General features: G+C 39.5%; 1 protein-coding gene across 2 annotated transcripts in view; it reads left to right on the top strand.

Moving 5' to 3' along the window:
* The window catches only part of NELL1 (neural EGFL like 1), an 812,163-nt gene that overhangs the window by 470,975 nt on the left and 314,637 nt on the right, over positions 1-26,551 (top strand). For both annotated transcript variants that reach the window (XM_041729681.1, XM_041729680.1), the window contains exon 14: positions 17,189-17,311. In XM_041729681.1, coding sequence (XP_041585615.1) covers positions 17,189-17,311 — 123 coding nt within the window. The remainder of the gene's footprint in view (positions 1-17,188; positions 17,312-26,551) is intronic.

Genomic DNA, 26,551 nt, shown 5'->3' with positions numbered 1-26,551 from the left:
AAATAGTGTGCCTGAACTCCACAATAAAGATTCACATCCAGTGTGGTCTCATCTAGGGCTGGACATTGGTTCATTTTAAGAATGCCCCCAGAGATAGTAATGTCATATGTGACCAAGAAGATCTGGAAGCTGGATCAGACATATTAATTCTCTAAGTGGTATTCCTGGACCAGTGGTATCAGCATCACTCAGGAGAATCCAAATCCTTGGGCCCTACCCAAAACCAATCGAATCAGAAATTTTTTAGGGGTAGGATTCAGCAATCTGTGTTTGAATAAGCCCTCCATATTCCGACGCATGCTGACTGGTCTAGACCAATCTGCTAAGGTAGAGAAAGGGCTTGAGAGTACACTCTGCCGTATTGTTATATCCAAAAGGTGTGTCAGCACAGGTGCACACCGAGGGGTAAGTCAGGCACCAACCTTTAGGAAGCAAGTAGAATTCAGAGATTGACGCTGGCAGCCCAGCATCCTCATCCTAGGGTGCTGTGGTCTCAGAAGGTAGAGCTTAATCCTGGCAAGTTGTGCTTAGAGAGGGGAGCTTTGGAGGGGGGCTGTCCTGGGTTCAAATATTCAACTTTTTTTTTTTTAATAGCCTAGGTAACTAATCCTCTGAATAGCACTTTCAGATAGGTAAGACAGGGATGGTAATTAGTATCCTTTGATGTTGTTATGAAAAACAGAATAAACTCATGGGTGGAGAATATCCAGCAAGAGTAAATGTTCAGCGCATGCTCAGTGCAAAATGCATTCTCAAATTATTGGTATTGTTATTCTCATACAAGACATAATCTTTACATTTTACATGGGCTGTCACATTCTCCTCCCGTGCCTGTGGCAAATATTATAAATTAACCCCAGAAATCTTCTTAGCTAGAATCCTGAGTGCGCTCTCATGCAGCATGGCAGGCAGCCACAGTCAGACAATCAGACCCGGCTTTCAAGACAAACCCTGTTTGTCATCCCTGGTGAAGAATGCAGAAATCTTCTTAGAGCTATTCCTGTTCCTTTATCTATCTCCTAGCCACATTTAGGCAGCCCCTGATACATAGGAACCCAGTTGACATATAATGCTAGCCACATGTTTAAGTGTTCTGGTAGCCACATTAAGAAAATAATGTGGAACAACTGAATTAAATTTAACATCTTTAATGTAATGCACTATGTCCAAAATGTCACTATTTCAACGTGTGATTGATACACAATTATTGACCTACTTTATATTCTTATTTATGGAACTAAGTCTTGAAATCTAGTGTGTGTTTTACACTCAGAGCACAGATCAATTCAGACTAGCTGGATTTGAAGAGCTCGATAGCCCCCTGTGGCTAGTGGTTGCCAATATCGGATGGAGAAGCACTAGATTCTCATGTCAGGGCTGAAAACAAGGTGTGTCATAGCCTCAACTAGCCTACTGTTTGGCAACTCAGTCATGAGCAGATAATAATACTGTCCTGCACAAAGTGTTGCTGCCTTCCAATTTGGGATTTTCATGAAGAACGAGTAACACAGTCTGTGTGAGAGCAGAATGCCCGACATCCCTTCAGGCTTTGTCTCATCTCCTTGTTTCTATATCTTGCATTTCTAAACAGAACTATGGAGGCTTCACTTGGAGCCTGCAGATCTTAAGCTCTCTGGCCTCGTTATTTGCTTTGAGTGAGGGGTTGACTCGCTGCAGCTGCGGAGGGATGTTTCTGCTGTTCTGCTGCCTTAACGTTACTCCAGAATAACTTGACCAAATAGTCACTTAACAAGCTTATGCTGCAATAGGCCAGGTGCTGTGCTAAGCAGTTCATGTAGAAGGTGATGGGGAGCCTACTAGAGGCTTCTAGCACACTTAGACTATACAGTCCTGATAGCTCAAAAGGACCTACATGATTTGACCCATGGCTCCCCAGAAGACCTGATTTCCCACCATCATCCCATTGCCTCACTTCGTTCCTGCCACCCCATCCTCCTGCCTCTTGCTTCCCCCATCTGAACTCTTTATATTGGTTTCCTCTCTGCCTTGAGTGCTGTTGCCCAGGATCATTGTAAGATCTCCTTAATTTATGTGTCATTAGAGAAATCTATGTGATTTAACACCCCTATCACTCCCCACCCCTTACTCTGCTTTTTTTTCTCAGATAAATGATCACCACTCCAAATTATATACATATTTCTTGTATATTTATTTGTGGGTTGTCTTCCCCCATTGGAATGTGATCTCCATATTCACCATTTTGTTTGCTGTGGCTTTGAATAGTACAAACACATAGCAGGTGCATGATAAATATTTGAATAATATTGCATACGTTTTATCTCATTTAATCTTTATGCAGCCATTTTTACTAAAGGAAAAGAATGTGAGAAATCACACAGTCATTAAGTAGCAAAGCTGAGACTTGAACCTAATATTGTGTGTGTCCGGAGCTCAGATTTCCAATTACTGTATTTTTCCTCCTCTAGGGAACATAAAAGCTTATCTCTGAACTTGTCTATGCTTCTGTCCTCCTTTAAATTCTCTAGGAAAACCTTCTGGTTCTGTTGGCATGATTTTTTTTCCTCCTTGTATATTCATACATTCTTAGACATCATTAACCCAAGGAACTGAATGTAGAATATAGTGACAGTTTTCGGCAGTGCTATCCACATACGCATTGACGAGCCCAGGGCCATTATTTATTTGATGTTGATGAAAATACATTTTGATTGCTGCAGAACTGTGCAGCAATCTTTGGGTTCATTTTAGGGTCCATCTATGCTAAGTGGTAACTGAAGACTTTGCAGAGTAAAGACTGTGCGACAACTGACAGTTGGGGGGGGGTATCATTCTTTCATACAGCTGTCTTTGAGGATGGAGTCTATTGCAGAGGAGCAAACATAGCCTTTCCATGTGCTTTGCTTTCATTTCAGCCCAATTCCACAAAATGTCATTGAGCTTCTGTTACATATCCTGCCTCGGTTGCAGAGCCAAGGATACAGTCCTAGGTTACCTATTGTTGGAGAAGTGATTAACTCAAACTTGGTGTGAAACCACCATTTTACCTTGTTCTTAAATTCTGTGGGTCAGTAATCCAAACAGGACCCAGTAGAGATGGCTTGTGTTCCCTTGATACCCGGGCCTTGCCCAGGAAGACATCAGTGGCTGAGGAGACTCAGATAGCTGAGAAATGGAATCTTCTGAAGGCTTCTTTCCTCACGTGTCTAGGGTTTAGGTCAATAGTCTTTGAAAGCTGGGCTCATATGGACCCATTGAACTGGACCATGTACACATGTCTGGCCATGTGTCTTCAGCTGGGTTCTAAGAGATAATGTCTTGAGGTGGGGCATCCAGATAACAGAGGCTGACTTCCGACTTAGCCTTGGAAGTTGTGTTACATAGTTTATGCTGTGTGCCCTTGGTTAGAGACATGTTTTTAAGGGCAGTCCAGATTCAAAAGGAAGGTAATTAGACTGGACCTCTTGATGCAGAATAGTGAGGTTACATTGCAAATAGCATGTTTTGGATATTCTTGGAAATTCTTCTATAGACAAAGAAGAAAATGATATTTCATACTACCTGTTAACACTGGAAGTTGACCACTGTAAGGGAGGCACATCAGACTTCTATGAGGCAACTTCATTATTCTGTGGGAAGCAACACTGTCCTACAGCATATACATTACATGTATAAACAGGGTTATTTGCTCTGTCTTGTGTTTCTATCCCACTGTTCAATTGGAGCAATTTTTGTAGACCTATCACCTTGCTGAGATGACTCACTGTGTGAGTTCTGGTGTTGCTTTGGAGCTTGAACTGTTTGTTTGTATTTATTTTCAAAGTTGACCCCCAGCCTCATTTGCCTGGCTAGTTCCCATTCAGCCTTTTAAATATATGTCACTTCCTCCAGGGAGGCCTCCTTGACTCTTGCCTGGATTGTGTTCCACTGTTGTGTATTTCTATGTCTAGCACATATTATCTGGGATCAGAGGGGCCTGCTTTGTTTCTAGATTTTAGACTTTATGGAAGCAGGACCAGTATGTGTCTTTGCCTTTGTAACCTGTGCCTACCACTTAAGAGGTCCTAAATAACTACCTGCTGTTAAAGCTACTTTTTAAATCTGTATTTGAACATCTGAACTGGAGGGGAAAAGGCAACCAAGGGCAGGGAGAGGGCCACAAAGTTTGCATGATCTGTTTCTCTTCTTTCCCATATTCCCTTTCTTTTCCCTCTTTTTAGTCATCTTCTTTACTCAGAGGAGAAATAAATCATAAAAACCTCTCAGCATACTTACCTGCATGCTCTTATGTGTAAAGAGGGCAGAGGGGAAGTATCTGGCATTACATCCTTTATGAAGAGTTGACTCTGCCTGCAACAAAGAAGGAATAAGTCAACCACTTATGATATGGTCAAGAAATTGTACCCCTAATGCAGGTGATGAGGCTGATAAAGCTTAGGGTTTCCTTATCCTCCAAGGGTTTTCTTGTTAATACAGCTTCCTAGGAATACTCATCAGAAAGATGGATAGCAGAGACCTATTATAAGCCCCTTTTAATCTCAATAAATATATACTTAATATTTCCAAGGTGGCATTTCCTTTGCTAGTTGGCCTAGCAAAAATTTTTAAGTATCATAATTTTCCTGGTCTTAGCCTATTTAATTTTTTAAAAAGTATCTGCTATTGAGTATCTGCTATATAGTGGGCCCTGAACAACATTTCTAATCATAATTTTAATACTGATCCACAGCCAGGCAAGTAGTATAATGTCTGTTGTAAAGATGGGGAAATTGGGTCTCAAAAGGGTTAAGAAAATGACCGGTATCTTGGAGCAGCTGCTTGTGGGGGCTGTATGTACCTTGCTCTTATGTTTACCCCCCATAAGCACAGTCAAATGACTTCATTATGGACTTGTATGTTTCCTTCCCCTCGATACTCTAGTGTCTCTTTTCTAGATAACAGGGAAGGGCATTAGGACTTGGCCCTTCAGTGTCCTTTCAGCAACTTAGGATGTGAAAAATTATATGTAATGTTGGAATATTAGTTTTCTAGCACTGCTATAAGAAAATGCCACACACTGGGTGGCTTAACACAATGAAATTTTTTTTCTTATGATTTTGGAAATCAGAATCCAAAATCAAGGAGTCTGTAAGGTCATGCTCTCTCCAATAGCAAGGAAAGGTTCTCCTTTCTTGCCTCTTCTACCTTCTGGTGATTTCTCGTGTTCTTTGACTTTTGGTTGCATAATTCCAGTCTCTGCCTCTGTCTTCATGTGACCTTCTCTTTGTGTATTTTGATGTGTCGCCTCTTTTTATCAAGACACCAGTTATTGAATTTAGGGCTCACTTTAACCATGTATAGCCTCACCTTAACTAATTATATCTGCAAAATTCCTAAATGAGGTCACATTCTGAGATTCCCACGGACATACATTCTGTGGAGGGAGGACAGTATTCAACTCCCTCCAGTTGGGTATGAAGGATAAGAATTGGAGAAGCATGTTGGAAATCAGGGGAGTAGGATTAGCACGTTTTCAAGGATTTGCGTTTCCTTTAATTCCACCCTCTTTTTCTTTGGGGTCTCGTAATTTAATTGAGATGTGGAGCCCCTTTACGAGGAGGAGTCACAATCACTGATGAAAAGGGAGGAAAAGAGACTTTCCCTTTTGCCAGCCTTTCTCTCTCTCCAGTTTCTTTTGTTTTTCTGTACCATCCCCTCGCTTCAGAAAGAGAAAGAATAACGTATTCAAAGCAAGACTCCTGGAAGGAACAGGCAAACTTCTATGATAAAGATAAGCAATAATGCAGCACTGTTCTTCTTCCTGTGTTTTACATTTAGACAGTTTTCTTCAGAGTTCCTTTGGGTAGTTATAGAACCAGAAATATTTACAAGCCATCTTCTTCACAGTGGAGAGAGAAAGGGCCTCAGAAAAAGGGTCGCTTTGGGGATGCTTACATGACCATTACATAAAACCAAAGTCAAACAACAGTTTTGCTTATTTTATCTTCATGTTGGATATTCTTACTGGACTAGGTATTTTAAAAGAAGCCCAGAGACGTTGGACCACAGTTCAGTTCTTTATTAATTTTGTAGTTTAATGATCCATTTCTAAATCATCCCTGTGGAGAAAAATTAACATTTACTGAATCCATATTAGTTGGTTGATGTGCTGCTAGACACTTTTTTTCCATGCTTTCTCTGCTAATCTTTCCAACAGTTGTGTGACACGTCTTATTGTCTCCATTTTTGGGTGATGAAACTGAGGTTCATGGACATTAAGTATACTCGCTGAGATCACAGAGTGGGCAAGTGACAAAGCTGGACTTGGATTCAGGGCCTCTGGGACATAGAGGAGAATAACAAAGCTCCTAGTAAAGTTTTCCCATAATTACTGAGGAAGAGTTTGTGGAAAATGTAGGCCAGCGTCACGCTGTGATGATGTTGATAATGATCATGATGCCGGTGATCACTTCTGCCATTTTGGAGTACCTACCATGTGCCCAAAATGATAGCAGATGGTTTAATTTACAAAGTTCATTTTCATGAGCGTTCATTATATAAACATTTCTTGAACATCTCTTCTGTAGGAGAATCTGTTCAGATGTGAGGAAACTGACTAAACCAAGTTTTCTACAAGTTAGTCATGATGTTCACATATTGTACACACAGAAACTAGAATATGGACTGTTGGCCCAGTCTCTCTAGGGTTTGCTTCTGGATTGATCAGCCCCCAAAACTTTTCTTTTTCTTTTTTTTTAACTTTGCTTTTTCTGTACAGACTTGGATGAATCTGAAACTATTTTATTCATTCATTTAAAAAAAAACCGCTATTATTTAGTAATGAAAAATATGTGTTTGTTGTAAAAAGAAAAATTCAGAAGTATAAAGTGAATAAAATATAAATAGTATAAATGCCTCCCATTTTCCTCTATTCACCCTCTCCCAAGTGTAAACTACTGGTAATAGTTTAACATACATTTTATAGACTTTCTATGTTTGTATAAATACATAGAAATGATTAACGTACATTATATATAACTTGGCCATATTTAATATATAATACTATACATCCAAGTAGAAAAGTACTTGAGTTACTACTTTGTTTTGTTTCTTACTGCTATGGGAGAATTGAAAAGGATGGGAACTAGTTTCCTTTCACTCCTTAGTCCCACCTTTTCTCTATAATCCTCCTGCCCATTTTGCTTCTAACCCTACTCAGGGCTTTGAGTGATGGACTGCTTCTAGTTCTGGAGACCCAATGCCTCTTTGCCGATGGACAGAGTTAATACACACTTTCAAAGACAACAAATTACACAGAAGGAGCTGGGATTATAGGGTTTGGCATGTGAGGAAGTCGAAGGGGTCTATGCTAAAGTTGCTACACCCAGGAGAGAGAAGATGGAGACCTGTAAGTTCTTAAAGTGGTGTCTCTCAGAGTGGGGTCAGTTCCACCAAGGAGAATGGATTTGTGGTGTGGTTAGATTCAGGTCCCTGATATCAGGTACCACTCTTGGCAAAGATCTTAGCACCTGAGCTTAGCAGGGAATCAGCAGGACTTCAAGCTGCCTATTTATGGGTTATGGTAATAACCACTGTGCAACTCAGTGTACTCCTTAACTTTTGTCTAAAATCCCGAGGACCATAGTGTGATCCTGCTGAGTACAAAGTGGAGTGGAAAGTAACCAATGAATGAGATTTAGTTACCCATTCTGGCAAATGGGAAACTTGGAATCATATTTATTTTGAGTTAGAAAAATGTTCCTTGAATTCAAGTGCCATTTTACATTATAAATAGCATGTATCCTTGGGCCTAAAGCATAGATTTTCGTATTTCACATTTGGGAAAGTAAGGATCATCTTGTAATTGATGTATACATTTTATACATAAGTACTTTATTCTCCACAAAATTTTACTATAAAATAGTATTTTCAGTTAAAGTAATATGGCATATTCATAGGGTATTAGCTAAACAGTTAACATTTCTTATACCCATTCACAAAAGAAAATTTCACCTGAGAATGATTTCTGATGAGTCCTTTACATCCTCATCCTAAAGCCTAGAGAGATAAATGTAAATAATATTTAACAACTTTATTGAGATACACTTTCTGTAGCAAGAAGTTTACCTCCTTAGAGTGTACAGTTCCGTGGTTTGAAGTATACTTTTCAGAGTTGTGTGACCATTATTATAATCCGATTTTAGAGCATTGTTATCATCCCAGGGAGAAAACTGGTGCCCATTCACCCTCATTCTCCATTTCCTCAAGCTTAGTCCTAGGTAAACACTCATCTGTTTTCTGTCTCTATAGATTTGCCTACTGTGGACATTTCATGTAAAAGAGATTCTACAACACATGGTCTCCTGTGACTAATTTCTTAGCAAAGTGTTTTTGCGGTTCATGCCTGATGCATGTTGTAGTACACAGCAGTACTTCCTGCTGTTTTATTGCTGAATACTGTAAAATAATATACAATAATAATATTGTATGGATGTACAACATTTTCTTTACGGATTCTTCAGTTGATCAATGTTTGAGTTGTTTCTACCATCTGGCTGTTACGAGTAATATTTATATGAACATTTGCATGAAAGTATTTGTGTGGGCATAAGTTTTCATTTCTCTTGGATATATACCTTGGAGTAGAATTGCTGGAACATTTGGTAACTCTATGTTTAATAGTTTGTAGAACTATCAAAGTAATTTCCAAAGTGGCTGAAATGTTTTACATTCTCAGCAATGTAGAAGGGATCCAATTTCCCTACGTTCTTATCATCACTCGTCTTTTTGATTCTAGTGTATGTGAAGTGGTATCTTACTGTGTTGTTTGCTTTGGATTTCCATAATTTCTGATGATGCTGAGCATCTTTTCATGTGCTTATTACCCATTTGTATATCTTCTTTGGAGAAATGTTTATTTAAATACTTTCCCCATTTTCTAATTGGGTTATCTTTTTATTGAGTTGTAAAGGTTCTTTATATATGCTTGATTCAAGGCACTTGTCAGATAAATTATTTGCAGATATTTTCTTACAAGGCTTAGGTTTTTCTCACAATCCTTAGCAATTATTGATGGAAGAAATGGCCTGCTTCAAAGAGAGCTCCTGAAGCCACATCATTTTCTTCTCCTCCCACAAAGTCAGTGTGATAAATACATCAACACATCAGTACCAGTTGTATTTCATTTTTGAGCTCTTTTAAGTTGCCCTCAACTGCCTGATTCTATTACGTTTTTCTTACCTTATTTCTCCTTGACCTCTCTGCAACTTTTGGTGCCAAAGACAATCATACTCTCTGTCCTTTTTCCCTCCCTCCCCCACCCACTCTCCCTCCTTTTCTCTTTTCTTTCCTTTTATAAATATGTGTATTAGGCACATACTAAGTTTCAGAAGTTCTACTAGAGGCTGGATCTAAAGTAAAGAAAGATACCTTTGAGATACATCCCCAAGCAATTTATGCTATAGTAGAAAAGGCAGATATTAGTAAAAATGCTAATACACTAGTAAACATAAAATTGTAACTGTGATTAGCCCAATGGAGAAGTGCTGAGTGTTATATGAGCAGGATACAAGGGAACCTTACCTGTCAAGGAAATCAAGTGTTCTTTTTCTGAGGTGACGACTGAGTTGAGATAACAAAGATAAGCCAGCGTTAACTGGGCCAAGTGGGAAGAGCATGTGAAAGTGCCTGTGAGCTGAGGAAAGGAGATAAAGGCAATGTGGTTGAGCAGAGTGGGCAAGAGTGAAAAAATGGGACAAAAATGGTACGAGGCAGTTAGGTGGAGGTGAAACCGTGCTAGGACCAGGACATTGTTATTACACATAGTAGCATTTTGAGACTAAAGGGAAGTAACAGGTTGGAAAATGTTAGCAGGGATGGCAACATGATCAGATTTGAATTCCTAAGAGGTTGCTCTAAATATAGTATCAATAATAAATTAAAAGTATTAAAAGTGAGCAATATAAATGTGGGCGGATCCATTGAGAAGCTATAGCACTAACTTAATCGATAGGAGCTTAGATGTGGGTGAGACAATGGTGGTTTGGATAAGGGTGGTGGCAGGTGGTGGCAGAAATTGGGATATAGGAATGAATTTGAGAGACACTTAGAAAAATCAAGACATCGTGATGGATTTATTATAAAGGATTAAAGGAGAAAGGAATTTCAAGACTAACAATGACATATCTAATTCTTCTGTCATGGTTTGACAGTGACTGTCTTGGTTTGAATCTACCACTTTATAACCTTGGGCTACAACTCCTCTGTTCCCACTTTTTCATATAGAAAAAAATGATAATCTTAGCTCATATGAATGCTGTAACACATTAGAGCAGAGTCTGGCTCATAGTTACATGCTCAATGAATGTTACTCATGAAAAATGCCAAATATTAGTGCTATTTAGAGAAGAAGCAGAGGAGGAAAGTGACTGATTTCTTAAAAATTGAATATATGGGAGACTTTTGATTCTGACAAAGATGGACTAGCCCATTTCTCCCAGGTCCTTTCTCCTATAACATAAAGAAAACCTTTGGACACATAACATAGCAAATATCCAAGAAGACTGAAAGGGGAAAGGAAAGTGAAACTACCAGAACTTTGTGACTTGAGGAGCTCACAAGGAGTGAGTTCCCCATTTTATTTTTTTGCATCTCATACATCCTAGTTCAAGAAGCCTGCAACCCCAAACCACCAATAGGCACATACCATAAAAACTTCAAGAAAAACCAACTCTATCTCTTCTAGGGAAAAGGAAGATTAATAGAACAAATGGAAAACCTTTTTGAAAATACCTACTCTACCATAGCCATCTGGCAATGGGAAACCTGCTTGGTAGAGAGAACCTGCTGATTCCCTCCCTGTAGTAATGTCAGTGGGGTTGAGCATGAACCTGGACCTCCACTCCCACCCAGCAGCTTAGAGACTGAACAGGGCAGTGCAAGGAAAGACTAACAGACACTCTACTCTTTCCCAAACTCATTGTCAGTGGAGCTCACCAGGGAGCTGAACCTCTACCCAGTATTTACAAGGTATTATGAAATAGAACTAACATTATATTTAATAATAGAGTGAATGCTTTCTCTCTTAGATTGATAACCAATGATGTTCATTCTCACCACTTTTGTGCAACATACTACTGGAGGTCTTAGCACAATATGAAAACAAAAGGAAATAAAAAGTGTAGAGATTAGAAAGAAAGAAGTAAAACCATTTCTATTTATAGACAACATGATTGTCTATGTAGAAAATTGTAAGGAATTTACAAAAAATATAGAAGAAACAAATGAGTTCTGCAAGATCATAGGCAATGATATCAACACACACAAATCAATTATATTCCGATATAATTGCAACCAACACGTAGAAACCAAAATAATAGTATCATATACAGTTGCTTCAAGGCAAAATGAAATGCTAGTTATAAATCTAACAAAATGTGCAGGTTCTGTATTCTGATAATTACAAAACAATAATGAAAGAAATCAAAGAATAAGTAAATAGTAGATACACTATGTTCATGGATTGACAGATTTGGTGTGATAAAAATGTCAATTCTCCACAAACTGATCTGTAAGTTTAACACAATCTCTTAAAATCTCAACAATACTTTATGGAAATGAACAAGCATAATTTAACATTTATGTAGAATGACAGAGAAACTAGAATAAACCAGTTTTGACAAAGGAATAATAAAGTGGGGGACATCACTATATCTGATACTAAGGCGTTCTATATATTTCCAGTAATCAATACAGTATGGTATTCACAGAGGAATAGACTCATAGATCATTGAAACAGAATAAAGAATCTAGAAATAGATCAACATATATATAACCAGTTGGTTTTCGACAAAGGTACAAAATCAAATTAATGGAGGAAAAGCAACCTTTTCAACATTTGGCACTGTAGCAATTAAGCATAGGTTAAGAAAAAGAGCTCAACCAAAATTTCACATCATATATAAAAATTAGCTCAAAATGAGTTATGGACTTAAAATGTAAAACTGTAAAAAAAAAATAGAGAAAATCTTTAAGCCCTAGGGTTAAAGAGTTCTCAGATGTTAAAAGCACTATTCATAAAATAAAAAAAAATAAATTGAATTTCATCAAAAATAAAACATTTTGCATGTCAAAGACCAATAAGAAGATGAAAATACAAGTCTGTCTGTGAGAAGATATTTATAGTCTGTGAGAAGAATATAGTCTGTGAGAAGATATTTATAAACCACGTAATAAAGGCCTAATATCTAGAACATATGAAAATTTTTCAAAACTCAACAGTAAAATAAAAATCTAGTTACAAGCAGGGAAAGGACATGAACAGATATTTCACCAAAGACAAGCCTAAGATGGAAAATGAGTGTCTGGAAAGATGTTAAACATCAATAGTATTGGCAAAATGCAAATTAAAAAGACAGTGCAGTGTCAATTACATACACAATGGAATGGCTAAAATTTTGAAAGTGGCAATATCAAATGCTGACCATGATGTGGAGAAACTTGATAACTTATACGCTGCTGATTGGTATATAAAGTGGTACAGCCATTCTGAAAAACTATTTGGTAGTTTCTTATAACATGAAACATGCATTTATCATATGACCTTGTACTTATACTCTTGCATATTTATTCCAGAGTAATGAAAAACATGTTCACATAAAAACTTGCACATAGAACAAAATATTCATAATAGCAAAATATAGGAGACAATCCAAGTGTCCTTCAGTGTGTGTATGTTGAACAAACTGTGATGCATTTATACAAGGGAATACTTCTGAACAACAAAAAGCAATGGACTAGGGACACATACGACAACCTGATTGGAACTCAAGGGCATTTTGTCTAGTGAAATAAGCCAGTCTCAAAGTTTACTTACCATATGTATAATTCTATTTCTACTGCATTCTCTAAATGACAAGCCTATGGAGATGAGAACATGTTAGTAGCTGACAGGGACTGGGGGTATGTGGGTCTGGGGGAGTGGTGAATAGGTATAAACAAAAAGACCTAGCATGAATGTGGTGGTGGTTACCTGAACTTATACACAGCATAATACTGCTTAGAACTATACACTTAGGTACATATACTCCCGCCCCGTACCACAATGGATGTAGATTTTAAACATGGTATAAACTGAATAAGGTTTCTTTCTAGACTAGTTAACAATATACCGATGGCTTTCATGTTGTACTACAGCTATTTAAGATGGGACTATTGAAGGAAGCTGGGTGAAGCATAAGGGACTCTGTACTACTTTCACAACTTCCTATAAATCTATGATTATTCTCCTCTAAACAGTAAAAACGTACTTACACTGTGGCCAACACTTTAGAAATTCCTTTGGATCATACAGTAAAATGGAGGTGTGGAAAGAATGCAGGAAAAGAGATGGGATGCATGGGAGTGGAGTTCCAGACATACAACTTATTATCTATGTACTTTGACCTGTTACAAGCTTCAAACCCCAGTTTCTTCATCTATAACATGTGATTGATGAGAGGTGCTTGACATCTCCCAGTGAGGTCATTGTAACAATTCCATAAACTAGGTAAGAGATTACTTTGGACAAAGGAAAGCCACAAGCCAACCAGACCCCAGACATGGAGCATTTGCAGCTGAAATGACTGTTTAGGTAGCTTGTTCAGGTCCTGATTAGTCCACTAAGGAAAACAGGGTGTTAATTGATAATGACTATTGATTATATTTGATTACAGTGTTAGAGTCTTTCTGAGCCATTCTGTAGAAAGAAAAGGAAGAGAAGCAGGAGGAGAAAGAACCTATATGATAATGACAGTGCTTCGTGAGTGCCCAATAAGTATTAGCCAGCATACCAGTAATTATTATCATCAGTGGAGAAACAGCATGGCACCACAATCATCATTTTCCATCTTGAGGGGTTGGATACTCCAAATATACTGTAATCAAACTCAGGTCATACATCAACAATTGTGCACACACATCCTTCACCTTTCCAATCTGTAGCCTCGTTTCTTGGGACCATAATTGAATGTAGGTGAAGACGTGTTTGGGGCTTCAAGGAGATACTCTAATTTAATCGTCTTCAAAAGCCTGTCTGTTCATAGCCTTTCTTCCTGGACTACCAGCCTATAAAGGCAAGAGAATGTTTTCTTAACCAATTTTAACTACTATCCAACAATTAGGTCTGCTCACAAATAATTGCAGTGGTGGTGGTAATAGTAATAACAATAATAGCTTACAACGGTAGAACGTGTACTAGTTGCAGTGTGCTATAAGCATTTTACCTATAGTAACGAATATAGTCCTGATGACAATCTCAGGAGCTAGGTTCTATTATTATCCACCTTTTACACCTTAGGAAACTAAGATGCAGATTGACCAAATGACTTACTCAAGTTCACATAGATGATATAAGTGGCAAACCCAGGGTCATCTAACTCAGGCTGCATCGTTGTAGAGTCTGTGTCATGCCACCTCTCCAAGTGCTAGTCCTGCCCCCTTTGCAGCATCCCCAACAGCTGGGAGGGAATTTGATGGTTTTAGGAGACCATTTCTTCTTTGGTTGTTTCTGTCCAACATAGGTCAGATCTGCAGTGGGGATTTAATAATAAAGCTCGCGAATATCACCATGAATGTGATTGCCTCTGAGGAGGTAAAGATGCCAAATTTGGTGAAAGTTCCAAGATGGTGAAATTTACGTGGTATGGAGAGCAGATATGCAAGGCTTTCATGGCAAAAATATGGGCAGGACGTGGTGTCTGAAGCCAGGCAGGGACACAGATATTCCAGTTACGTTGGGAGACGGGTATATTGAGTCATGGAAACAAAATGACAAACCGGAGAGAGGTAGAAATGAACTCCCACTTTGCAGGCCACCTCATCAGAGAAGAAGTTTTCTTCAAAAATAATTGGCAGATAAGACCAAGTAGGATGGATGTGTTAATTAACTTGATGAGGGAAAGCCTTTCACGATGTGTACATATGAGAAATCAACACTTTAAATAACTTAGTTTTATCAATTATACCTAAACAAAGAAAAAACGAATTATCAGGTAGGTGCAGGTGGACCAGATGTTTGGAATGTTGCATCAAACCATACCTTTCTTTTACCTGTAGTGCCCTTGCTGGGCAGTTCTGACTGAGAAAACCATGACCATTGTTTAAAGACCAGTCCAAATACTACCTTTTGTAAGAAGACCTTTCTCCCTCTTGGCAGAAATTGCTTTCCTCCAATGGACTGCTATTTCATTTTATCTTTATTCCTCCAGTCTAGGAGGACCACACGTGCCAGGTTGCATATGGTATTGAGTCCTGCCTGCTATTCCAGTGTAATTTTTGGCAGAACCCCTTTCACTATAAAATGTATTCTGTTTGTATGATAAAATATATAAGGTCACCTCCTTATAACTCTTATCACTTCTCCCTTGTGTTCCACTTAGTTGCATATTGACATCTGGTGGCCCCTATTAAAATGTTCATGTGAACAGAGACCTTCTCTACTCACCTTTGTATTCCCAGTGCAGACTCTAATAATTATTAAATGAATTTAGGTTTGAAAACTTGGGTGTCGAAGTCTGTACTCAGACATTTTTGTGTGCCCGACCTCCTCTGCTATGGTACCTGTGTATACTAGGTGCCTTGTGGGTCTGTAAAAGTGATCGGACATCTACAGGTTATACTAGTTCTGGAGTGTGCTGGAGATGACATTAGCACAGACTGGAAGTGAGTCTTTATAAATCTCTTCTCCCTACTTGCCAACCTGTGCACATGACTCATTGACTGTGGTTTGGTCTTAAGGCCGAATGAATTTTTATTTAATTTTTGAAAAATCTCAACTGTTAAATCAAGAGTCATATGCTTGTGTTTGCTGTATTTTGCTTGCACATGAGTGATTAAAACAGCTCTACTTTCTAGAACTTAACCTTTCTTATACTGGGTCTCTGCTAGAAAATTTATAATAAAAATTAAAGAAGATAAATGTTTCAATTGATTGCTACATTGATCTAACAGTACACTTTAGAAACTACATTGAATTTTTAGTGTTCAGTTTGTGTGATTTTGGGGACGTTTCTAGCTGGGACTTCAACTCCTGTTTTATAAGGTTTCGTGACTTGAATAAACCTATTTGAATTTTCTTTTTAAAATTTAAGACTTAAACATCTGATATTTGTTTTACAGAGTAGCCATTTAGAGGACTGTTTAAATTTCCTGATTATGACAGGAAAGTAGTATTATCTGCGAAATCTTGATTTCTAACTTGGAATCTCTCCATCCATTTTATAAAGTGTTGGATCTACATCCCCCAGAATCTTGTGGGTTAAGGAAGCCTCAGCTATTTGAAAATATACAACCATGTAACTACCCAGCAGGTGTCAACCCAGGGGTTGAATGCTGACCCCCCTGTGAACTTAGGCCTTGGGCTACGTGGAAAACTAGAGTTCAGGGCTCCACGGAAGTCCCTTGAGGAAAGATCCTAAGGGTAATTCCCTTTTGGACTTGGCACAACCCCATGCTTGCCAGCATTTCCTGTGACCAATGAAATTCCTTTGAAATTCCTTGTTAGTAAATGCTTCTTTGCCAGGTAATATTAGCTGAGCCTTCCTCTTCAGTTTTAGAGAAACCCTGGAATCTCACATGTAGGATTGTTTCTTTTTCCCTCATCAACGTCAGAGGAAGGTTTCCCAGCCTAGGCACTGTCGGTGTTTCATGCTGTTAATGTTTCCCTGTGCAGGGCTTTCCTGTACACTGTAAGATGCTTAGCAGCATCCCTGTCCTGTATCCACTAGATTCCAGTAGCACCCCTGTCCCAAGCCATGATAACCAAGGATATTGTCAGACATTATCAAATTATTTCTGGTGGGGAGGAGAAACAAAATTGCCTCCAGGTGAGAAATGTTGCCTTGGAGCCTTGGAACCTCTATAGAAATTTGCAAGGCATGGAAAAAGCAGTGCCCTTAGAGCAGGGCTTACGTGCAGACTTACATGCAGACTTACATGAAAGTCATGTAACTTGCGTGAGACACTCACTTCTATGATTTCTTTAATTTCTTTACATGCAAAGCGAGGATAATGACCTCCATCTTTTAGAGTTGTTGAGATTTTCAACCATACCAGGCACAGAAACTGCCAGGTGCATTGTAAGATCCTCGTACCTGGTAGTCACTGTCGTTCTTATTTGGCGAGTCCCAACTTACTTTCCCAACACTTGTGATGCCAACTTAAGATGTCTCTCTCTTTCTCCCCCTGCAAACAGAGCATGATGAGTGTGGCAGCGGGCAACACAATTGTGATGAGAATGCCATCTGCACCAACACCGTCCGGGGACACAGCTGCACCTGCAAGCCGGGCTACGTGGGGAATGGAACCATCTGCAGAGGTAGGCTTGCTGTCCCTGCCTGGGCTCCTGGCACTCATGTTGCAGACCCTTGTCACCTCTGTGGTAGCTGAGCATGGCCAGGGTTCCTTTCCTGGTCTGTCCTCTGCTGAGGGTGCTGTGCATCAGAGAAGAAAAATGCCGTAAATTTCCATTTTGGATTGGATGCAGAAGGTACACATTTGGGTCAGGGGTGTGGCTGCACAGCTCTATGGCTCTGTTGAGCTTTGCCTCTGGGCCTGAGTTTGTGAGGGACACTGTGACTGCTGATGTGGGTTTTTGTTTCCTGTGAGATTTGCTCAGAGGGCAAGTGGGCCCTGCCCGTGGCCATACTGAGGTATCTGTGTGGGTAGGAAGCTTCGAGTCTCTCTGTGTGGGGGGCGCAGGTCAGCAATTGAGAGGCAGTGCCTTGGCTTCCATCTGCATTTAGCATAAAATCAAAATTGCTCCTTTATGGCTTATGAGAGCATTCAGAAGCTGGTGTCTGGCTCCTCTCAGCTGGCAGCCCTCCTTTCTCTCCCCCTTGTTCCTTCTACAACCAACATTCTCAAACACGCCAACCACATTCCATCCCAGGGCTTTGTGCTTGCTGACACCTCAGCCTGGATGCCTACTTCCTCTACACCTCTACGCAAGTGTCCCCTCACCAGAGAAACTTTGACCAGCTCTAACACAGCACCTCTGTTAGGTCTTAGCCTCATACCCTACTTTATTTTTTCCTCACTAACACAACATGACAGATTGTTGTCACGTACGTTTCTGTGTTTGCTTCTGGGCTGTCAGCACTTTGAGAGAGATCACTTGGGTTTTGACTCCCTGCTCTGTCCCCAGCAATTAGAATGATGCTTGGCACACTGTAGGCGCTCATTAAATACGTATTAACTTACTGAACTAACCAAAAGGAAAGAGACATTACATAGAAAAAGAGGCAAAATGGATGAAAAAACAGGAAATAGTCCTTCAGGGTGGGTATTATTATAATTATCATCCCTGTTTTAGAGGTGACAAAACTAAGACCGAGAAGGGTTAAGTAACTTGCCCAAGGACACCCAGCATGTTATCAGTACTCTTCTGCGGAGATGACAAGCCAATGAAGAGAGAGAAATAATGGGCAATGACCAAGGACCCATGTTCCTGGATTAGATAGGGGAGAATTTGTAAAAATTGACTTCCTTCTTCATGTACCTGGGTGACTCAGTCAGTTAAATGTCCAGCTCTTGGTTTTTGGCTCAGGTCATGACATTGGGGTCATGGAATAGAGCCCCAAGTTGAGCTTCATGTTCAGGATGGAGTCTGCTTGAGATTCTCTGTCTCCCTCTACCTCTCCCCACTGCACTTGCTCACTCTCACTCTCTCTCAAATAAATGAATAAATCTTTAAAAAAAAATTGATCATATTCTCTGTTGGTGAGGTTGGGATAAACAAATTTGTTGATTGTTTACATGACAGTATAAATTGGTGAAACTTTTTAATTACAATTTGAGAAAATCTTTGAACATTTAAATCCGAAGAGTAATATAGGGATTCTTTTGATGCCATTGATTTTGCCTTTTGAAATGTATTCTAGGAAATGCACATGCTCATGAGGGGGGAATATGCATTTACAGTGGTGTTTTACTACATTGCTCATATTCACTGAAAGCCAGAAACAATCAAAATATGTTGGTAATGGAAAGATTTATTTCACATATCATTTTGTGATATAGAATGCAGTGCTTTAACTCTCTAAGTGTATGTATGTACATATGTGTGTGCACACACACACTTTGAAGGATTTCCGAAACATATTTTTGAGAAAACCCTACAGGACAATACCTATCTCGTCATCACGTATCTTATTTATTATTTATAAATATTTGTATGCATGGAGACTTGAAACACGGAAACTGTTCATTTTATTGTTTATGAGGTCGTCTGTGTGTGACAAAGAACATGGACTTCAATGAATTCAATGTTTGCATCTTTCACAATGGGAATTTACACATATCGTAATTGTGTGTGTGTGTTTAAGTTCCTTGAAGCAAATAAAAAAGCTAGTGCTCAGCTTTTAAAAGAAGGCTAAGATACTTCCAAGTAAAACAAAAATACATAAATATTAATATAATTCCATGGATTATCAGGCCCACTGCTGATGTTTGCATGCTAATGCCGTAAGTCTGAGGAGCACATAGGGATTTGACTTCACTACTTTTTTTTTCCAGAATTATGTTACCTCATAAAATAATATTAATTGCACTAGTTCAGTGAGTTTGTGTTTGCCAAACCCTCTCCTGCCATTGTGATAAGTAGTGGCTCACCTTTGTGGAATTTGAAAGTCTCATTATAAAAAATATGAGTTCAAATAATGTTCCTGGTGTCCACAGGCTCTGAAAATACATCTTCCCCTGAAAGTTATGAATCAAGGACAATAATTTTCTTTAAAGTGGTTTTCATGGTCACTTGGGCAGACTTCAATAAGATAGGGAGAACCTCATGTTTTATAAATGTTACCTGGGCAGAAGTGCAGTGTAGTTGAAGAACTGGACCATGAGGTTACAGAGTTTGGGGTTAGACAAGATTTCCTTGCTAGTGAGTTGTAACTTCTGTATTTTTATATAGTAAATTGGGTTAACATCAGCACCGCGTTTTTCCAACTGTATGATTGCAAAGAATTCTTAAAAGAATGTGTGTATTCTTTTGTGTGTATGTGTATACATCAGTTCTTTGCATTGATATATATTTCAATTCTTTGCATATATATGTGTGTATATATACATATCAATGTGTTTTAAAATATCAAATGCTATAAAATGTAAAAACAGTATTAGTAGTGGTACAATGAGGGAGGAGGAGGAGGCAGTTGATGAGCTGGCTTGAACCTCAGCCTCTGACTGAAGTACCGAGATTTGTGTCTCAGTTTCAGGGCATATATTTCATAGTTGACTTTTCCACCTGTAACTAAACATTTATAGAAGGAGTTGGACAGAGATAACTAGACAACTTGAACTATTTTTTTAATGTATAAAAGCTTTTCTAAGACATGGTATTGTTCATAGAATTGAATACATCTGCTTAGAAATAAACACCATTAATACTACTAATCACAGGCAAAACACAAGGCAGCAATTTCTCCAACAATCCTAATTGGTGTGAGTTCTCTCACATGGGCTCTCCTGGTGGCCAATGTCCAGGGAAAGTGGGTATTTGTTTTGTTTTTTTTTTTTTTGTTTGTTTGTTTTGTTGTCGTTGTTTTTTCATGTGGATGGTAAATACCTGTTCAGCTTCAACAGTCACACAATACGTGCAAGATGGCTTGCTGAGTATGTTCACATATGTTACTTCATTAGTTCCCACTGTATCCCTGGGAGGTTGATAGCATTGTTCTAGCTCACAGGTAAATCTTGAATAAAACATAGCTAAATCCAATTTAATTTAACCTGATTAGTGCTACTGTCTTTAGACCCCTTCCTTTATCTTTTCCATTTTTTCTTCTCTTTCTCCTTCTTCCTTTTCCTCCCTGCTCCCTGGCTATTCAGCATTTAACTGTCTTTTTTTTTTTTTTTAAGGTCTGTTTTTCTCCTAACTAGAGATTGTAAAGAAATCAAAAAGGGAAGAGATGGTACAATGGCAATCGATAATTTTTTAATTTGCCCATATTTTTGATAAACAGACTAAAAACTTTTGAAACTATATAAGATATGTTGCTAAAAATTTGAGGTTAAATGGACAACACACTAGCACACTGTTTCAGATCTGACTTGCACAATCTGACATGCAAGTCGAGGTTGTCTATGGGAATGTTTATCTGCATTCCTACTCCCACATTAACCTGGACCTGAGGCTTTGGGCAGCTGTCAGGTAGTAGGTGACTGACAGGGCCTTCCCTCTTGTTTGTCTCCTAGGGCTGGATAAGATATGATGATCCTTTAGAACATTTCTTGTCTTAATGACTAATAATATTGACATTCTTTTACAAACATACATTAAGGGGGAGTTCTGTGTCTGGAGCATAGTTCTGGGCACCAAAAGAGCAAAAGGCAAATAAGACAAGGTCACTGGAGGGCTCACCATTTAGTATGGGGAAAAGATTTGAACAGATGCTTCCCACCCAGTGTAGCTATTTATAAAATGATATTATGTGAAAAAGGCTTAAAAAGAATTATTCAAAATACAGAGCACGCGAAAGGCATTATTGTGTCTTAATTAGGACTCCTTTGGTTGCAAGTAGGAAAAATCTGCTGGCAAACCTGGCTATGTAATTGTCAGAGCCCAGAGAAAAATAAAATATAAAGCTTTTGCCTTTCTTTTGTGATCTCTCTCTCAACCTTTTGTAGTGTTTTTTTTTTTTTTTTTTTTTAAGATTTTATTTATTTACTCATGAGAGACACAGAAGTAGAGACATAGGCAGAGGGAGAAACAGGGTCCATACAGGAAGCCCGATGTGGGACTCAATCCTGGAACTCCAGGATTATGCCCTGAGCCAAAGGCAGAGGCTTAACCATTAAGCCACCCATGCCTCCCTGTAGTGTTTTTTTATTTGTTATTTAAATGCACCCCCAGGGTGCCTGGGTGGCTCAGTAGGTTAAGTGCTTGACTGGTTTCGGCTCAGGTCATGATCTCAGGGTCCTGAGATTGAGCCCCATGACAGGCTTTGCGCTGAGCATGAAGCCTGCTTGGGATTCGCTCTCCTTTTCAATCTTTGTCCCTCTCCTCTTCTCCTCTCCCTCTCCCTCTCCCTCTCCTCTCAAAAAAAAAAAAAATAATTAATTAATTAATTAAAAAATAAAGTCATTTTCCCTTGGCTATGGGGATACTCTTAGAGTGCGTGCAAATACCCAGAAGAACCAGGTCCTAAATTGGCACTAAATTGGCACGTGCACTTGGCCCACTGAGTGCCGTGGGCCCAGACCAGTGCAGTGTGACCTGACTGGGGCAGAGAAGTTGAGCCAGATATCTCCCCTTCTCTTGAGCCCTGCACCCCAATACACACAACAGATAGGAAAACCAAGGGATTGTAGTCTCCCTACCAGTTCCCTGGATCGCCTGTGGAATCCACCCAAGAGCTGCCAGCTTGGGGTGAGGATGATATAGCGATACATTACCAGGAAAACCCAGAGCATGCATTCTGAACCCCAGCCCTTCCTATATCTGTACACAGGACCCTGCTGGGGACAGGCAATTGTTGCTGAGTGGAAAAGAGAGAGGCTGTGAGGGCCCAGGGGTCAGAAAAATGGAGAACTGAGAACTCATCCTAGGGTGGGGTGGGGGTGCATGGGAAGTGGGACCACACATTAGCTAAGGTTCCAAAGCCCCAGTACATGCTCTGGTGTCCCATTTAGACCTCATTTAAAAGACAAAATTCAAAGATGAAATTATTAAGAATGTTCAGTTGGTGACCACAGAGCATTAATCCCCAAATGAAGGGTCCTTCTGAGCTGGTTACACGCTGGTGAGGTTGGACATGTCTGCTAACTTTCTCTTTCCATGTGTGTCATCTAACCTAAAAAAGGTGGTTGGAATTTAGGAATCCATTTCTCCAGAAGCTGGAATGCTGATAGTACTCTCTCTCGTCTCCCTGCTGCTTTTCTGTGGATTGACTCCCTATTTCTGTCTCCTTACGGGCTGGCTTTGTGTTTTGTCCATGTGGTTGAGGATCAGATCTTGTTTTGTAGGTTCAGAAACTTGGCCTTATCAGACTGCCGGAGATAATCTCTTAGGGACCAATATGTTGATTTTTTATTATCACTGTTGTAGTTTGAGAAGAGCCTAAAAATAATACCATTTTTCCTCACCTGCATTCAGAACCAGTTGAGAGACAAATAAGCAGTGGAAACTAGAATGTCGATATGAGGACTGATAAAAATGGTACTAGAGAACATGGGTTATATATTTGGCAATAGTATTCATTTTTTTAAAAAAGATTTTATTTATTTATTCATGAGAGACACACAGAGAGAGAGGCAGAGACCTAGGCAAAGGGAGAACCAGGCTCCATGCAGGGAGCCCAATGTGGGACTCAATCTTCGGATCCTGGGATCACGCCCTGAGCCAAAGGCAGACGCTCAACCCCTGAGCCACCCAGGGATCCCTGACAATAGTGGTCATAATATTGAGCCCACAAATTAGACTTGTACACCTATTCACAGTGAACCAAGGCTACCCCTGGAGCACTCCACATAGGGCTGCCTCTGCCCCCTGGAGGGCAATAGCAACAGCCCAGAATGGGTGTTTCCTGTATCTCTCCTGATCCCTAGTGTATAAGTGAGGAAAGAGCTGGGCTCTGCATGTCCAGATCCTCTCTCTCGCTCACCAGCAGTCAGGAAAGAATGAGAGGTGGGCCAAGGGGAAACCTTTCTTTAGGAAATCAGATAAATAGAAAAGAAACTATCCCACCCCCCCAAATCCACCAACAACTTCTCTTAAGAAGTGGCAAAATGAAAAAATAAAAAAATAAATAAAAAATAAAAAAAGAAGTGGCAAAATGTTTGTGTCTTTAGTTTCACCTCTTTCTTAGATGAAAGATGTGCAGGGAGCTGGGTTTTATTTATTTTTTAAATTCTGAATTCTTTAAATGAAAAATCAGAGTTAAGGAGTTAGCCAGGGGTTTTCTTGACTCATCATCTCACTATCTGTTCCCCGGCTGCAATTCTTGCAATTCTCTGCAGTGTAGGTCTTGTGATCTAGGATCTGTTACAAACCTAGTATGATGCCCTTGCTCAAAATCCTCCAGCCTTTCAGGAAATGGTGATATAACCCTCTGTACGTCTCCTCAGTGTTTTTTTTTGATGTCTAGAGCAATATATTAACTCATCTTTCCAGTGTTTATTTTCAAACCACATGAGCAGGCTCTTTAATGACTTTGCAGTTTATGACAATGTACCTTTTTTTTTTCTTTCTTACCTTTAAAGTCCAAGAAGCCCTACTCTGATCTCAGAGAGGGCTGGGTGAACAGCACAGTCCTCTGTGCTCCAAGACACTCCCCAAACACTGCTCCAGTCCCGGTCGTCCCATGCTACAGCTGACAGTTTCCTTGCCTGCTTCCTGTAGGCTATGGCTGCCTACCTAGGTTTAACCAACATTTAGCGCAGAGCTGACTAAGCATGTTATAGTGCTTGGAAGTTTCCTAATGAATGAGTACATTTATATTCCTTTTAATTTTTAAAGAATTAATTAATACGTTAATTAATTAGCACATGAGCAGGAGGTAGGGGTAGAGGGAGAAGGAGGAGTAGACTCCTGGCCAAGCAGAGAGGCTGATTTGGGACTTGATCCCAGGATCTTTGTATCATGACCTGAGCCAAAGGCAGATGCTTAATTGACTGAGCCACCCAGGTGCCCTAAGATTTCTTTCTAATAGAGCATACACTTGTGTACCTAGAAGATTTTGCAACAAGGCAACTCTACATGGGACACAGAGGCACTTAGGCCACTCATACCTTGTCCCCAGCTGAGGCTCCCAAAGATAGATATGCAAGTGGACTTTAGTGTGGAGTCTGCTTTGCTAATAGAATAATAGAATGACTGACTTTCAAGAAAATCCTTACAATCAAATTCATTTCACTGTCAGAGTTCCTGGGACATAGCTGCATGTTTATTCTGAGGCACCTCAGAATCCTGCAGTTCTCTGAAGTCATTTATTATGAGTGTGTTTCCATAGAGGTGCATTTGCAGAAGTACCGCTTCCCAAAAATTCTTGTTCATAGGAGGCTGGATAAATTGTACAAGAAAACCCCAGAAAGTCAAAAACAGAAGCCCAGAGAGGGTTTGATGGAGACAGAAACATTAACATGGCAGCCTGTTAAAGATGTAAGTGAAATTCTGAGTAAAATAAGAGATGTAGGTATCTTAGATGCACAAAGTTGCTTTCGGAGACTTGGAGGTGTTATGGGAAGAGAGGAGAGGGAGAGGCAGGAGAGAAAAGTAAGCTGTTTTTACTACAATACCACTGGTGATACTACAGTTGATAAACTGCCGGGCAGTGAATCAGAGAAGATGCTTAGGGATTTTGAAGCAAATGCAAGGGGAATAGGAAAGCCTTTGGCAAGAGTACTCACAGCACTGCAGATGTGGTTTTGAAAGTGGGTAATGTAATGAGGAAGGAATGCAGGAAGGCCCCAGTCAAAAATTCTGCCTTTAGATGTACAGGAGGAAAGTTGGAGAGAATGACGAGAGGCAAGATTGACAATATGGCATGGTTTGACCCACTTAGAGCCAGGTCCGTTTGTAAAAACACATTTGTATTGATAAATAGATAACGGTTGTGAATATATTTCTAAGTGTGTACTTCTGGTTACAGGACAATTTGCTAACATTTCAAGGAGGGATTTGAAATTCGACCCTGCACCTGATTCATTTATAAAATCAGGAAGCGGGTAGGTTTGGAGAAGTTCAGGATCAGACTGTAAATAGGAAGAATCTTTGCGATGAATGTGGACTGTTGTAGTGGTGAGAGCCACTTAAAATTTTCCACCTAAAGAGATGATAAGGGAGTCTGTCCCTTTGGTATGGTTAAGATTTTTTTTTTTTTTTAAGAACCATATTGAAATAATGAGACTAGGTCAGATGACTGTAAGAAATGTGACCTTCAAATTTTTTAGGACTATTTGCTAACTTTATGATTTGACCATAAATCATAAAGACAAGACTAGTGTGGATGTAGATAACAAAATCCCTCTCAGTTATGGTCAGCCAGTTATCACAAAGTGTTCGTAACACAGGGAAACAAATTTTAATATACAGGGTTAAGAAATAGTTTATTAGGAACATGGTGAACCATAACACCATGATTAAATATCCATAGACTGGAAGAGTGAGCTGCAGGGTGATGACACGATTTTCTACTAAAGAAACTATTTCATATTGAATAAAGAAAGTCTGCACTCTTGAAGGCACTCAAGGTTCTGTGACAGCTTGGCCCTATCTGGGTATTTTGAGCCTCATCTCTCACATAGCTCTGCCCATTACCTGACCGGTCACACTTGAGAATTAGCTAACCATTCTCTTAACAGGCCAGGGAACTCCTGCTCCCTTCCCTTTCCCTGGGGTCATTTATTGTACTGGAGAGACTTTTCCATCCTCTTTCTCTTCCAGTTGAAATCCTGGTTACCCTTCTTACTCCCACTCAAATCCCATTTTTCCTTCATCTTCCCAGTCAAAATATACTGTTTCTCCTCTCATTGCTGCTTATTGTATTTAATGGGTTATGCCTTGTTAAATTTAGCTGCTTATGTGTCAGACCTTGTGCTTCCTGGGTGCTCAGTAAAT

Source organism: Vulpes lagopus, chromosome 15 (assembly GCF_018345385.1).
Source record: "Vulpes lagopus strain Blue_001 chromosome 15, ASM1834538v1, whole genome shotgun sequence".
NCBI lineage: Eukaryota > Metazoa > Chordata > Mammalia > Carnivora > Canidae > Vulpes > Vulpes lagopus.
The sequence above is the reverse complement of the archived record's forward strand: the minus strand, read 5'-3'. Positions and strand labels throughout refer to the sequence as shown.